The 14,254-nt window shown below is 38.2% G+C and overlaps 2 protein-coding genes across 6 annotated transcripts; one reads left to right on the top strand and one right to left on the bottom strand.

Moving 5' to 3' along the window:
* On the top strand, positions 1-1,970 carry LOC140976936 (ras-related protein Rab11B-like). The gene is made up of 2 exons (XM_073441380.1): positions 1-340; positions 1,229-1,970. The coding sequence occupies exons 1-2, from the start codon at positions 117-119 to the stop codon at positions 1,659-1,661; spliced, it is 657 nt and encodes a 218-aa protein (XP_073297481.1). The 5' UTR covers positions 1-116; the 3' UTR covers positions 1,662-1,970.
* Positions 1,971-2,216: 246 nt separating this feature from the next.
* LOC140976913 (probable E3 ubiquitin-protein ligase ZFP1) lies at positions 2,217-12,565 on the bottom strand. Of its 5 annotated transcripts, none has more exons than XM_073441350.1 (8): positions 12,309-12,565; positions 12,150-12,182; positions 10,128-10,309; positions 9,098-9,967; positions 8,598-8,992; positions 8,293-8,397; positions 8,042-8,209; positions 2,217-2,591 (listed from the first exon to the last, which is right to left on the bottom strand). In XM_073441350.1, exons 4-8 carry the CDS (start codon positions 9,951-9,953, stop codon positions 2,445-2,447), a joined length of 1,671 nt encoding a protein of 556 aa, XP_073297451.1. In that variant the 5' UTR covers positions 9,954-9,967; positions 10,128-10,309; positions 12,150-12,182; positions 12,309-12,565; the 3' UTR covers positions 2,217-2,444. The 5 variants fall into 5 exon arrangements, with proteins under 5 accessions (XP_073297451.1, XP_073297459.1, XP_073297433.1 ...); XM_073441358.1 differs by having other exon boundaries at positions 12,462-12,546; XM_073441332.1 differs by having other exon boundaries at positions 10,128-12,182.
* Positions 12,566-14,254: the final 1,689 nt, after the last annotated feature.

Raw genomic sequence — 14,254 nt, 5'->3', positions numbered from 1 at the left:
CATTTCATTCCAGCTAGCGTTACCCAACGCCAATACCGTATATATTATGATATCTTAACGTAAAAGTTCTCTTTTCTGCGCCAAGATTTTTGCGGAGTTCGATCGATTGGTTTAAGATGGCAGGGGGATATAGGGCCGAAGATGACTACGATTACCTATTCAAGTTGGTCTTGATCGGCGATTCCGGTGTCGGAAAATCGAATTTGTTGTCGAGGTTTACCAGGAATGAATTCAGTTTGGAGTCAAAATCAACTATTGGAGTGGAATTCGCCACGCGCAGCATTCGTGTTGACGATAAGGTGGTCAAGGCCCAGATTTGGGACACCGCTGGTCAAGAAAGGTACATTGGTGCTCCTCGATTTTTTTTAACTGTCGGTAATTATTGTTTTATTTATAGTTCCTGCCATCTTCAATTTTTTTTTGGTTTCGGAAGTCATTGATGTTTCTATATTGAACTTAGTGAGGGGTTTAGTTAGAAGTGTTTGGAAAATGTTGTGTTCTATTTATTTTTTATTCATATTTTGGATGTTAAACTAGCTCTAGCACTTCCAAAAAATGGAGTGGAGTTGTATCTGTGTTTGGTGGGGGGTCGAAGCAAAATGTGATTGGATTTTGAGTATGGAGACTGAATAGAAAATTGAATTTCAAAATGCAGTTAAATCTGCATCATTTACATGTACTTACAGTTTTAAATCAAAGGGAACATGTATTTTGGGTTGAAATAAGGAGATGGTTTCTATTGCGGTAACCGAGATCTAGTTGACAAAATGGCCGAGCTTCCGTGGTATAGAATGCGGAGCTCTATTGACACGGACTGTATATTTGTGACTTAGAAAAAATGCTGATTTTTCTCTGTAGATTTTGTTGCATCTGAAAGGCGAACAACTTTTACCTTGTCGTTATAAGATCAAGTCAGCAACTTAGTATTAATTCGCTGGTCAAGTATGAAATAGCTTTCCATTCCAATGTGTAGACATGTACCTCGCATATCATAGAAAATGCCCTTTTTTGTGCCTTCTTGTTATTTTCTAGGATCTCAGGAATTTGTGCTCAGAACTGGGCTATTGATTCTAGTGCAAGTGTGGCCATACTACTGAAATTTTCCTTGTCACCATCAAACAGTGGGAACTTGTATGGTGTTGGTTGAACAAACATTTATTCTCTCAGTTTTGCTGCTTATTTGTTGCATATATGCACACAAGGCTTATGATTATTTTTCTGCCTTCAGATACCGTGCAATTACAAGTGCCTACTACAGAGGAGCTGTTGGCGCATTACTTGTTTTTGATGTCACCAGACATGTCACATTTGAGAATGTTGAGAGATGGTTAAAAGAGCTTCGAGACCACACGGACCAGAACATCGTGATCATGCTTGTGGGCAACAAGGCAGATTTACGTCACCTACGTGCTGTTTCCACTGAGGATGGCAAAGCTTTTGCTGAGAGGGAGAAAACCTATTTTATGGAGACATCTGCGCTTGAGTCGATGAATGTTGAGAATGCTTTCACTGAAGTACTCACCCAAATATACCATGTGGTTAGTCGTAAAGCACTTGATATTGGAAATGATCCCGCAGCCTTGCCCAAAGGGCAAACTATAAATGTCGGGAACAAGGATGATGTTTCAGCTGTGAAAAGGATGGGCTGCTGTTCCGTATGATCACCAACTTGTTGATAACTTGGCGTTGGATTGTCCTTATAATCCAGGAATGAGACGTCGATGGTTTCATTTGTGCTCGCTACTCTCTCAACGCTCAGGTTCTTGAGAGGCTGGTTTCTTTCAATTTTGGAGCTAGAAATGCAGACATTGTTAGTGTCTTACTTAGCTTTACCCATCTGTATCGTATTGCTCATCGACTCTTGAGAGCTTGTGTTGTATTATTTTCCATTTAGTCTCATCCTTCTGATACTTTAGCTTTGTTACGTTTCGTCACCATGCTTGTCTATACACCATTCAGACTTTAATTAATTTAAATCCTGTCGATGATTTGGATGTAATCTAGGTTTTGCACATGGACATGAATTGATTAATTTTAAAAATTAATCATATTTAATTAGATAACTATGTATACACGGTATTATTTTGGATGCCAAATTCAATATTTGGAAAGCTTATATTCTTGTAAAAACCGTATTTATCTCTAGACGGGAATCACCAAAGTAAAGAAGACTAACACCTTATAGAATCTCCACGTTCAAAGTTCAGAACTCGTGCTAAAAAATCATCAGCGTATCTCTTATGTAGTCTGTAATTTAACTTAACGTTGATGCAGCATTCATGCAACTCAACAAAAAATGAGAACTTGTACAGTTTAAAGGCAGAGACACAAGGCCAGGAATGTTTGAAGGCCCAGTCATGTCTCCGAAAGTATATACATAAATACAACACATGTAGTCCCAATTCAAACACAAGTAGTCCCAATTCAAAGACGGTGGTCCTCTACTATGAACCTTTTGGCTTGCAGCTTAAGGCTGTAGATTTGCATACGGGACAAGTGTTCTTCACGGGCAACCACTTCTCTATGCATATACTGTGGTATTCATGTCCACAGTCGAGAGTTCCAATGGTTTCTCCGTTCTTGAAATCGGTCTGCAAAAATTACTCAGTTACTTCACTAGTAATAAGTAACAGATTTCATTGGCTATAAAGCATTATCGAAAAAACAAGGAAAGGAGCCCGGGGCTGGTAAAAGACTTCAAATTTTTTCACGGAAAATGTAATCCAAGCTCAAACAACATATCTTGTTTAGAACAATATGGCGCAAATCCTCTTCTTCCCAAGTTCTGTCAGCTTGTACATGATAATGATTTGTTCTAACAAAACGCACAAATTTTTGTATCGCAGAGAGGGAAAGAAACAGGAAATCTCCGAGTTCTGTATCATCCGATCCTGCATTCTATTTGTCCATATTTTGTGGTGAAGAAATGTCCTTATTTGGGGACGCATGCATGCCAAACATGGAGTGATAATAACTAGTAAATAACCTGACAATAACATATAGTTTTTCATAGGGTAGTATGAAATCGAACAGAGAGAGATGGAGGGATCGGTGGAAACATGCACCGTAATTCTTATTCTCAAAGTGATTAGGTTACAATGTTTAAATAAAGAAACAAAACGATAAGATAAACCAATCCTAGGAATTTAAAATATAAAATACAAAGATAACATAATCAAAGATCCTATGAACTAATAAAAGATAAGATGAGATATGTTGGTTAAGATGAGATATTTTGTTCAACACTCCCCCTCAAGGTGGGTCATATAGATTTATCATTCCCAGCTTGGAAGATAATTCAGCAAATGTGGGACGGAACATAGCCTTTGTCAGTATGTCAGCTAGTTGAAGTTGAGAAGGAACGTAGGTGACAGTAATAATCCCATCTTCAATTTTTTCGCTAATGAAGTGACGGTCTACCTCAACATGTTTCGTCCTATCATGGTGTACCGGATTCTTGGATATGCTGATGGCTGCTTGATTGTCACATAACACTTCAACTGGGGAATTTTCTTCCACTTTTAACTCTGTTAACAATCTTCTGAGCCACATCCCCTCACATATCCCATGGGCCAATGCCCGAAATTCAGCTTCAGCACTACTGCGGGCAACGACAGGTTGTTTCTTACTTCTCCACGTTACAAGGTTTCCCCATACAAATGTACAATATCCTGACGTCGAACGTCGGTCTGTAGTGGATCCAGCCCAATCAGCATCGCTGTATACCCTAGTTCTTCGGTCGGTAGTCTTGCTAAATAGGATTCCTTTACCAGCGGACCCTTTGAGGTACCTCAATACTCGATATGCAGCAGCCATATGTTCCTCGGTTGGTTTGTTCATGAATTGACTGATAACACTAACCACAAATCCAATATCTGGTCGTGTATGTGCCAGATATATTAATTTTCCCACTAGTCTTTGATATCTTCCTTTGTCTACTAAGAGATCGTCCCCTTTGTCACCAAGTTTGACATTCGGATCCATCGGAGTGTCTGTAGGCTTACACCCTAACATTCCTGATTCTTTCAGAAGATCAGTAACATATTTGCGTTGAGAAATAAATATTCCATCAGAAGATCTGGCTACTTCCATCCCTAGAAAGTATTTGAGATGTCCGAGGTCTTTCATCTCAAATTCCCTACTGAGGAGGAGTTTCACACGATTGATTTCTTCTTTATGATTCCCTGTTAGTACAATGTCATCCACATAAACAATAAGAATTGAACTTTTACCTTCCCCAGAGTGTTTCACAAATAAGGTGTGATCGGTCTGACATTGAGAGTAGCCATCGTTTTTTAACACTTTCATGAATCGATAAAACCAAGCTCTAGGAGATTGTTTGAGTCCATACAGGGACTTCCGCAACCTGCACACCTTGTTAACTGGTATGTGAGAATCAAAGCCAGGAGGTATTTTCATGAAGACTTCTTCCTCAAGATCACCATTAAGAAATGCATTTTTGACATCAAGTTGGTACAATGGCCAGTCAAGGTTAACAGCGAGTGATAGGAGGACTCGGACAGTGTTAAGTCTAGCAACAGGAGCAAATGTTTCTTGGTAGTCGATGCCGTATGACTGAGTATATCCCTTGGCTACAAGTCGAGCTTTTAATCGTTCTATACTCCCATCAGATTTATGTTTGACTGTGAAAATCCACTTGCACCCAACCGGTTTTTTTCCTGATGGAAGATCAGTGATGTCCCATGTGTTGTTCTTTTCTAATGCCTTTATTTCATCAAAGACAGCAATTTTCCATTTTGGATCATTTAAGGCATCTTCTATAGTGGAGGGAATCTGAACCTGATCTAGATTGGAAAGAAAGGCACAATATGCAGGTGAAAAACGCTTAAATGAGACGAAGTTGCCTATAGGATGTTGTGTGCATGATCGAGTTCCTTTTCGTAGTGCAATAGGCCTTTCATCAAAATTATCAACAAGCTCACTGTTGTTCATCACATGAGTATCAGTAAGGGTTAATTCTTGTGAGTGTGTACCTGGATTTATCATTGGGGAGATGTCATCAGCAGCCTGAATTTGTGCGGGCATTTGTATAGTCTCTTGATGATGCTTTCTACGAGAATATGTGTGAATTGGCTCATGGAGGTTAAGTTTTCTATGATCCGGAGGTGAGTCTATTGGTTGATCCGGAGGTGAGTCTATTGGTGTAGTAATAGATGTGAGATGCTCTATATGAGGGATGGATGGGAATGTGGGTTCCCAACTGCTTTGTTCATTGATGGTTGACTCCCCCTGAAAGGAAGAGCCGGGGTAGAATGGCTGAGATTCAAAGAACGTGACATCCATAGAAGTGTAGTATTGTTTCGTGGCGGGTGAATAGCATTTGTACCCTTTCTGGCGTGGAGAATAGCCAAGAAAGATGCATTTGATAGCACGAGGTTCAAGTTTATTACGGTGATGTGAGTGTATGTGGACAAAGGACGAACAACCAAACACTTTAAGAGGAATATCATGGATTAAATGAGGAGAAGGATAAGTTTCTAGGAGGGTCTGGATGGGAGTTTTAAATTGCAGTATCCTTGAGGGCATTCTATTTATGAGATAAGTGGCAGTTAATATCGCATCACCCCAATGGTAATTAGGAACATTTGAGGTAAAGAGTAATGCACGAGCAACCTCAAGAAGATGGCGATTTTTTCGCTCAGAGACTCCGTTTTGTTGAGGGGTATACACACACGAGCTTTGGTGAATAATCCCATGTGATTGCAGATAACTCCCCAGCACAGAGTTGAAATAATCACGGGCCCTATCAGTGCGTAGCACACGAATATGAGACGAAAATTGGGTTTTGATCATTGAATGGAAATGTTTAAAGATCTGAGTACTTTCGGATTTATTTTTCATGAGGAAGACCCACGATAGTCGTGTGTGATCATCAATAAATAAGATAAACCAACGAGTCCCGTTAAGGTTGGGGTTGTTGGATGGCCCCCAAATATCACTATGGATAAGAGAGAATGGCGAAGATGGTTTATAACAATTGGGTCTAAAAGTTGTGCGAGTGTGTTTTGAAAACTGACATATATCACAATTAAATGGAATCGACATTTTATTACGAAATAAATCCGGAAACAATTTCTGAAGATACAATGGATTTGGATGACCTAAACGGTAGTGCCATAAAACAATATCCTTGATCTTATTAGAACTTAAAGCAGAAACAGAAACAGAGTGAGGTACTGATTGTGAGGCAGATGGTTGGTCCAAGGCCGCATCAGTCTTGAGAATGTACAATCCCCCAGAAAGTTCAGCACTGCCAATCGTCTTCCCCGATGCCACATCCTGGAACACACAAGAATTACCCAAAAACTTAGTCAGGCAGCCAAGCTCATGATTCAATTTACTAACAGACAGTAAATTACAAGCAAGATCGGGTACAAACAAAACTGAATGAAGACATATATCCTTAGTTAATTGAATGGAGCCACAACCAGTCACGGTGGATAGAGAACCATTGGCTATTCGTACTGTGTTAGGGGCGTTGCACTGCTGGAAATTATGAAAGTAGTTGAGGCACCCAGTCATATGGTCAGATGCGCCCGAGTCAATTATCCAACAGGATGACATATCATGCTGTGAAGATGTAAATGAGGCAATACCTGAATGGGCCATATTACCAGTGCTGCTGAGAGACGGAATGGGTGTGTTAGAAGGCTGTCCAAACAACTTCTGGAGAGCATCAAGTTGTTCCTTCGTGAAGGGTTGTTGCTCTGAAGTTGGAGGATCAACAGCAGCTGTGTTCGCACGTCGTTCTCTTGCTGGTTTCCAATCGGCAGGCTTCCCATGAATTTTCCAGCATGTATCCAGTGTATGTGTAGATTTTCGGCATTTTGGACACCATGGACGACTTTGCTTGGACTGGCCATTGCCGGGTGAATTTGGAATCATGCGCATACCACCAGTAGAGTCATCGCTTGGTGGAGGGAAGCAATGTTGGGCAGCCAGGGCAGATGCGTCCACAGAGGAAGGAAAATCTGCCGTTGTCAACATAATCTTCCGACGGCTCTCTTCATGCCGAACAACAGAAAAAACACCTCGAAGGCTTGGTAAAGGTTTAGTGCCCAGAATTCTCCCCCGTACGTCGTCGAGTGATGGGTTGAGGCCAGACAGAAATCTGAATATCCGCCGCTGCTCAACAACACCACGAAATCGGTCACCATCTGCTGGACACTCCCACTCATGTACTTCGAAGAGATCTAATTGCTGCCATAGACGAGTAAGAGTGTTGAAGAAATCAGTGACCGAAGACTCGCCTTGGCGGAGATCTTGCAACCGGCATTCAATAGCAAATAATTCGGAGGTATTATCTTTGCTGGAGTATGTATCTCTTGCAGCGTCCCAAATTTCCTTGGCACTGCTATAGAGGAGGAAATTCTCTCCTATCTCGGTTGTCATGGAATTTATTAACCATGACATAACCATGCAATTCTCTGAATTCCACGTCCGAGATTTCGGATCCTCAGAGGCTGGACATAGTGCTTCACCGGACAGGAAACCATCTTTCCCACGGCCACAGATAAAGAGTCTGACAGATTGAGACCACTGTAAATAGTTCTTGCCATTCAATCGATGACAAGTGATTGGTACCGACGGAAAATCAATTGCCGAGGGATTGGATTCTGGTGGCAGGGATATTTTTGGAGTTGCCATGCCGTGTTTGGTCATCTATAATCCGATGGCTCTGATACCATGAAATCGAACAGAGAGAGATGGAGGGATCGGTGGAAACATGCACCGTAATTCTTATTCTCAAAGTGAGTAGGTTACAATGTTTAAATAAAGAAACAAAACGATAAGATAAACCAATCCTAGGAATTTAAAATATAAAATACAAAGATAACATAATCAAAGATCCTATGAACTAATAAAAGATAAGATGAGATATGTTGGTTAAGATGAGATATTTTGTTCAACATAGATATTAATCGCAACCTTGGTTTATTGACAGAAAAAATGATAAGAAGTTCTTGTCACTTGTTGGATAGTTTGATCTAACACCCGGCAAATAGTTTCATAAAAATACCTGGCATACAACACAGAAATTGATTTGCTCGTCCAGGGAAGCTGCCTCTTCAAGGTTGATACAAGATGCTGAGCAGGTAAAAGTTCTCGTTTTCAAATTGTTTCGAATAAATTCTTTGGGCAATCCGGTCCCAACACTCCCTATTTGTTCTCCAAGTGCAAGGAGCTCCTATTATATTAGAAAACGGTGTCATTTCATCACATGTTTGCCTAAGCGAGAAAACAAACATCCATGAACTGCTTCCTGATTACCTCATAAGACATGTGATCTATATCCAAGCGCATATCTATATGCTGATCAACGGAGCCTCCTGCTTCATCTTCATGGTATCCGGGAATGTCGAGTACTGCAACTTCCTGAAAATTGGCAGTCCACGGCAATAATGTTGTCAAATATGGAGGAAGAAAGATAAAGGTGAACCTTAGGACTTTATTAGTGTGTGTGTCTTGTGGTTTGGGGATGGAGGGGCGGGAGGCGCAAGCAACAAAATAAAAAATGTTGCTGGTAGAAACCACTAATCCACCCCCACCACCTCCGTCAGGTGTCAAAAACTTACATCTTCTGGCAGAACTCTCAAGTGTGGAAGGTTGTGGTGTCTTGCATTGGAGTTGAGCGTGATATCCCTTTGATGAGGCTGGTATAGCTGAAAACCTGTTGGTAGACCAGGAACTAGAAATGCAGGCCCAGCATCTATGACACCTCGATAAGGATTGATGGAAGAATTTGAAGCCCTAATTGTCGAGATTCTACGAGAAGAGGTAGCCACTAGTGATGGGAAGTTAACATTGTAACCTCTCACAGCTTGCAAAGGAGGGGTTGGGTGATAGGGATTTGGATGGCCTTGAGGAATGGGAGGATTTAAAAAACCATTTGAAATTATGTTACTGCCCGCCACTTGATAACCTTGTATGCCTATATTCCCCGTATCAACACAAGCCCCATTTACACCAGCTGACATGCCAAGAAATGAAAACAAATGATCCTCATTAGATAGATGACATATTCAATTCAAAATAGCCAGAGAAACGAATTATAAATCCAAAGATAGATTTTTACCACGCACATAAGGTGAATCGGGAGTTTGTGTCCATGGAAAGGTGCCAATATCACTATTGTTTGCACCAAACTGCATGTCCAGCCAAGGATTGCCATGAATCTGGACAGGTGACGCAACATAATTTCTTAGCAAATGACCAGTATTATGTGCAAGGGCAGAGTCAGGTCGAATCAAACCAGGTCTGTTCCTCACAATTCGATGAGATCTATTTTCGACCATGGATGCCGGCTCACTCCCACCATATTCTGGTGGCAGAAAAGAAGCAGCATCCATTGAAGTAACATCAGATTCAGCTGGTTGAGCAGATGGAGCGGCAATAGAAGAACTGGGACCCGCTGAAGCGTTGTGATATTGGTGATTTGTCGGAACCCCATCCACAATGTTTCTCTTAAACGATGCTCTGACACCATCCACATATGGTATGTTTCTAAAATAGCCGTCTGCAGGAACACCACCGTCTCTCTGAGAGCTTGAAAGGGGCAATTGATCATATGCCCCATGATTCACTGGAACAGGGAACTCCCTAATACCAGAGGGAGGTGCCAAGTAAGGATTAAAATGGCTGGATGGTGCAGTAATGGCTAAATCAAGATTAGAAGTTGAATGCTGAGGCCGGACACTATTGTAGTGAGGCATCCCATAAAATAAAGCACTGTCATGATGTTCAGGGATGAGATGAAAATTTAAATTACGACGATTTTCCAGAGTAGAAGCCACTGAGTGGATACTGGGTTGAGGATAGTTTGCTACACTCCCATAAAAAATGCAAGGTTCAGAATGTAAATGGCTATAGCCTTGAGGATCTGACACCGAATCATTAACATGATCATTGAATTGAGTGTTCCAGTGCCCCATATCGAATGAGTTTCCTGCATCACTCGCACACTCTAAAATTAGAAATCAGTAGTTGAGTCAGAATACTCATTTCATTGTAAATATTAAACTCGGCAAACAAAAAAGTAGGTCAATTCACCATGGATCAACAAATAGTGGGCATATAGCAAAGCACACTAAACTCACAGACTCTACCTTAAGAAGGTGCCACGGCCCACAAGTTCAACATTGATGTTGGCACAATAAATCCATTTACGAAAACAACTTGCTTTCCCACTGATTCACACTAATAATCACACACTCCTACACCCCCACACTCAAGACAATGGTACGCCCGAAAATGATGTTCGGATTAGGGACAGAGGAATAAAGTCAATCTACACCGCAAAGGAACACAATTCCAATTAACAGAGGGACAATAGAGCGCATGACAGTTATGGAAATGAGACGCTGCATCTTGTGGTAGTCAAATAAACATAAAAATGCAAGTTCCCAATGGGGGCACCATAAGATATAAAAGATCTCTTAGGATGAAAGATAAAAAAATTCGAATATGATATAGAAAGAGTTTTTGTATAATAGAAGTCACAACAAAAAATATCATTTCTCCGGTGTCCAATACAAAACATTCTTCAAATGCTCCTAAGACAAGTTATAATCCTCTCTCTTCCCCCTTTTATGAAATCCCTCCTATTCAAGCATTTTGACATCAAAATGATTTGTTTTGTTACATTGCAATCGTAATTAATTCATTCAACCACGCACATGGTTAAGCGCAGTTGTAAATGCCGACTATTGAGTTTAAAACACGTCTTATTAGCAGATGAAAATGGTCAATAGTGGAAAAAAATCATTTTCCCCACAAGTAGTTTAAGTTACAAAATCAGGAACTGCCCTTAATAATTTCGGCACAACATATTACATGGTTGTTCTCCAAAGTTTTTATTTGAATCTTGACCCTAAATAGCTTCATGATGATAATGGCAATTCACATTTGAGCAGGAAACAGATTAATGCACAAGCCTAGAGCAAATTTAAAAAAACTGGTAATTTCGTCAAATGAAAGCATTAAGTAATTAAGCTGCATTCATACATCAAATAAGATATGTTCCGTTGAAGATAGAAAAATACTTACCACATAAATAGCAGTGGAAAATTCAGTTTATGGAGTTATAATTGACAAACCACTACAATAAAATCCTCAACAAACTTGAGACTTCAAACCCAGAGCTATGCTATTCACAGACGGACAGACACGTGACGGTATGGAAGAGCAGCAGACTTGAAAATCAAGTCAAAGTTTCCAAAATATCAGTCGCAGATGAAGAATATAAAATTTGCGACTTTTCATCAAATGTGTGTGACAAGTGAATATCCGACAGAATGATCAACTCTAAACATTTAACTTCTCTATGAAAACAGAAACATAACAAATTGGTATACTGGGAAGGAATAGAACTATAAAAGTATAAAAAAAATTATTATAACAGCGAGAGAGAAAAACATAAAAGGAATTTGGTCACTATCCAAATGCTCCTCGTATTTAATAAGTAACAATAATCTAATAAAAGTATAATTGCATTGAATAGATGACCAAATTCATTCTTCACATGTCTGAAAATAGAACATGGAATTGGGAACCGGTGGAAAGTCCATTGCCCATGATTAATGGAAACGACTAAGCTTACGTGTTCGTGATTAACTATTTCCACCAACAGTTGTATCATTTAACTATACCGTTACAGCGAATCCCGTGAAAACAAAATATTATAAATTTGAGCTAAGTGATAACAGCATAACAAAGCTTTACACACATCAAACAAATACCTCATAATCAAAGACCACGTAGTTTGGTAAGAAGAACATAAATGCATCTACAGAGATTCCAGACATAAAAATTACATCATATATATTTTCAACTTTGATTATGCTAAATACAGTCATTTATGGAAAAAAAATTCTTCATTTAATTTCATCAAAGTTTCTCTCTTTTTTTGATAACCCGACAATCAAGCAAACATATGAATCACAACCAGCATCCCCCCTCTCCCTACCTTCAAAAAAAGGGTTGCATTATTGACTACCGAAAATGATCAAGAAGTCCCAGTCAATCATGTCATTGAAAACTTATGAGGCGGAACATGAAAAACAAGAATTTTTTAAAAAATAATCTTTGAATCATCAAAAAGTTCCAAGCTTTCGCATGTGTCCACCCACCTTTAATAGATTCCACAATCTAACTTGGAACTCCTGCAAACAAAATAACTGGATGAACAGATATAAAATTACCAAAAAAAATGGTGAAAAACCCTAACTTTGAGATACGCTGAAAAAGTCATCAATGATCATTAAAGATCAAATCAAAGAAAAACCCACCAACAAATTCCCCTAAAAAGACAAATGTATGCATTGCATGTAAAGGAAATTCTGGGCAAACAATAGAGTCAGAAAATTGAAAATTCAGGGGAAAAAAGATGATTTTAAATTTTTAAAAAATCTGACAATTGATTATATCATCCAAGCGCTAACCAGGTAGAAGTATAATCAAAAAGAGAAAAATTGAGAGATCTGAATAAAAAGAAGAGAGATAAGTTGCTTGCAATTTGGAGAGGGACAGAGGAGTTCCAATGGGAAATCACCTGTTGATATTCTTTCAGGCACTCTAATATTTCTTGCTTATTAATATTAGGCACAATTTTCACTACGTGGCTATTTTAATCGAGGGGTCTTTTCGTGTGTGTGAGCCTTGGAGGCTCCTCCTCGGATAATAATACCAAAATCTTCTCTGCATACAAAAGGTGAGTAGGTTTTCGTGTGACGATCTCACATATTTTTTTTTAATGAGATGTATCAATTATTTTTATATTTATAATTTATAATAATAAGTAATATTTTCTCATTGATAATTCAAATTAAAAATCCGTCTCATAAAACTGACTCACGAGATCGTCTCACAAATGTTTTTGTGCTGAAAGACAGTGGTTACGATTTCTCATATACCAATTGTTACATAAAATATAAAAACAAATAGAATTGATATTTTGCATGGATGTTAATATTACAATTGTAAAACATAACATAGAGGTTAGGAGAATTTGGAGATTAATTTAGATTATCAACCAATCATTTAATTTAAATATTCTTTATTTTGGCAAATGTTGAACATAAAAGTTTACAAAATAGTTTATATCCACCTTTGTTGCTATATAGTAGAGCATGGATAATACATATAGATATAGAAGCACATGAAGGAGACGATGTAAAACAGTTAATTGGTTTTAAACCAAGTATTAATATAAATTAAATTTACTAACAAGTAGGGGTGTTCATGGTTCGTTTTCATTCGGTTTTATGATTCATCATAAAAATTTAGTATGTATATTGCATACAATCAAGATTATTGCATCCATCATCCATGTTTGGTTCTATGATTGTTGATAAAAAAAAAAAAAAAAAGTATTTAGAAGGGTTTGTTTTGGATGACAAGTATTACTTTTTATGTTAAGAGTATTACTTTTTATTATGAATATCGGTAGGATTGACCTGTCTCATAGATAAATATTCGTAAGACCGTCTCACAAGAGATCTACTCAAACCTTAATGTATTTGAAGTTTAAAAAATATATTGTAATCTCGGCATGTTGAATTCCATATACATATAATTAGTTCTAACATGATGTTCATCTACCATGTTAATTCATCGTTTTTATCGTTGTGGTGACAATTCACTTTATCGTAAATGATACATCATATCAAAATTATACATCAAATGTGTAATTGTTACCTCAATTATGAGCACGTAATGAACACATTACATATCAAAACTTTATATATTATTATAGANAATAATACCTCTCTTTTTACAACTTGTTAAGTTTGCTTTGACTCAAAGGCTCGGATAATTACGATAAAAGGGGGCCGCAAACTTTAATTAATTATTGTTAAATTATAATATAAGTAATAATTATATATTATTTATATTTTGAAATAATATAATAGATACCTAGGGATTTAAATAGATGCCAAAGGAATCAATCAAGTGGGACCGGCCGGTTCGCTATGGCCGATGGCTGCTCAATTCCCATTTTTGCAAAGCTAAGGAGAATATTCTCCCGATGAAGTTTGCTAGACAGTAGCTCATTCCTTTATACCACTGACTTTTGACATGTGTTGCGTATTATAACTTTTTAATAATTAATTTAATTTATATTTATATGAAAATAATTTCATAATAATAAAAAAATAGTTAGAAATTGAACCACGATTTTGAAATACTTAATTTTTTTAAAAAAAGAATATAACATAATAGATATATATAATTC

Source organism: Primulina huaijiensis, chromosome 1 (assembly GCF_012295235.1).
Source record: "Primulina huaijiensis isolate GDHJ02 chromosome 1, ASM1229523v2, whole genome shotgun sequence".
Taxonomy (NCBI): domain Eukaryota; kingdom Viridiplantae; phylum Streptophyta; class Magnoliopsida; order Lamiales; family Gesneriaceae; genus Primulina; species Primulina huaijiensis.
This window is presented reverse-complemented; position numbering and strand designations above follow the sequence as displayed.

What these genes read in the sequence shown, in the direction of transcription:
- LOC140976936 (XM_073441380.1), top strand. Translation starts at nt 117, where the DNA reads ATGGCAGGGGGATATAGGGCCGAAGATGACTACGATTACCTATTCAAG. An exon ending in GACACCGCTGGTCAAGAAAG is followed by an intron (nt 341 to 1,228) that starts GTACATTGGTGC and finishes TTCTGCCTTCAG; the next exon opens with ATACCGTGCAATTACAAGTG.
- LOC140976913 (XM_073441367.1), bottom strand. Translation starts at nt 9,953, where the DNA reads ATGGGGCACTGGAACACTCAATTCAATGATCATGTTAATGATTCGGTG. An exon ending in TGAGAGTTCTGCCAGAAGAT is followed by an intron (nt 8,398 to 8,597) that starts GTAAGTTTTTGA and finishes GCCAATTTTCAG; the next exon opens with GAAGTTGCAGTACTCGACAT. An exon ending in ATTTCTGTGTTGTATGCCAG is followed by an intron (nt 2,592 to 8,041) that starts GTATTTTTATGA and finishes TAATTTTTGCAG; the next exon opens with ACCGATTTCAAGAACGGAGA.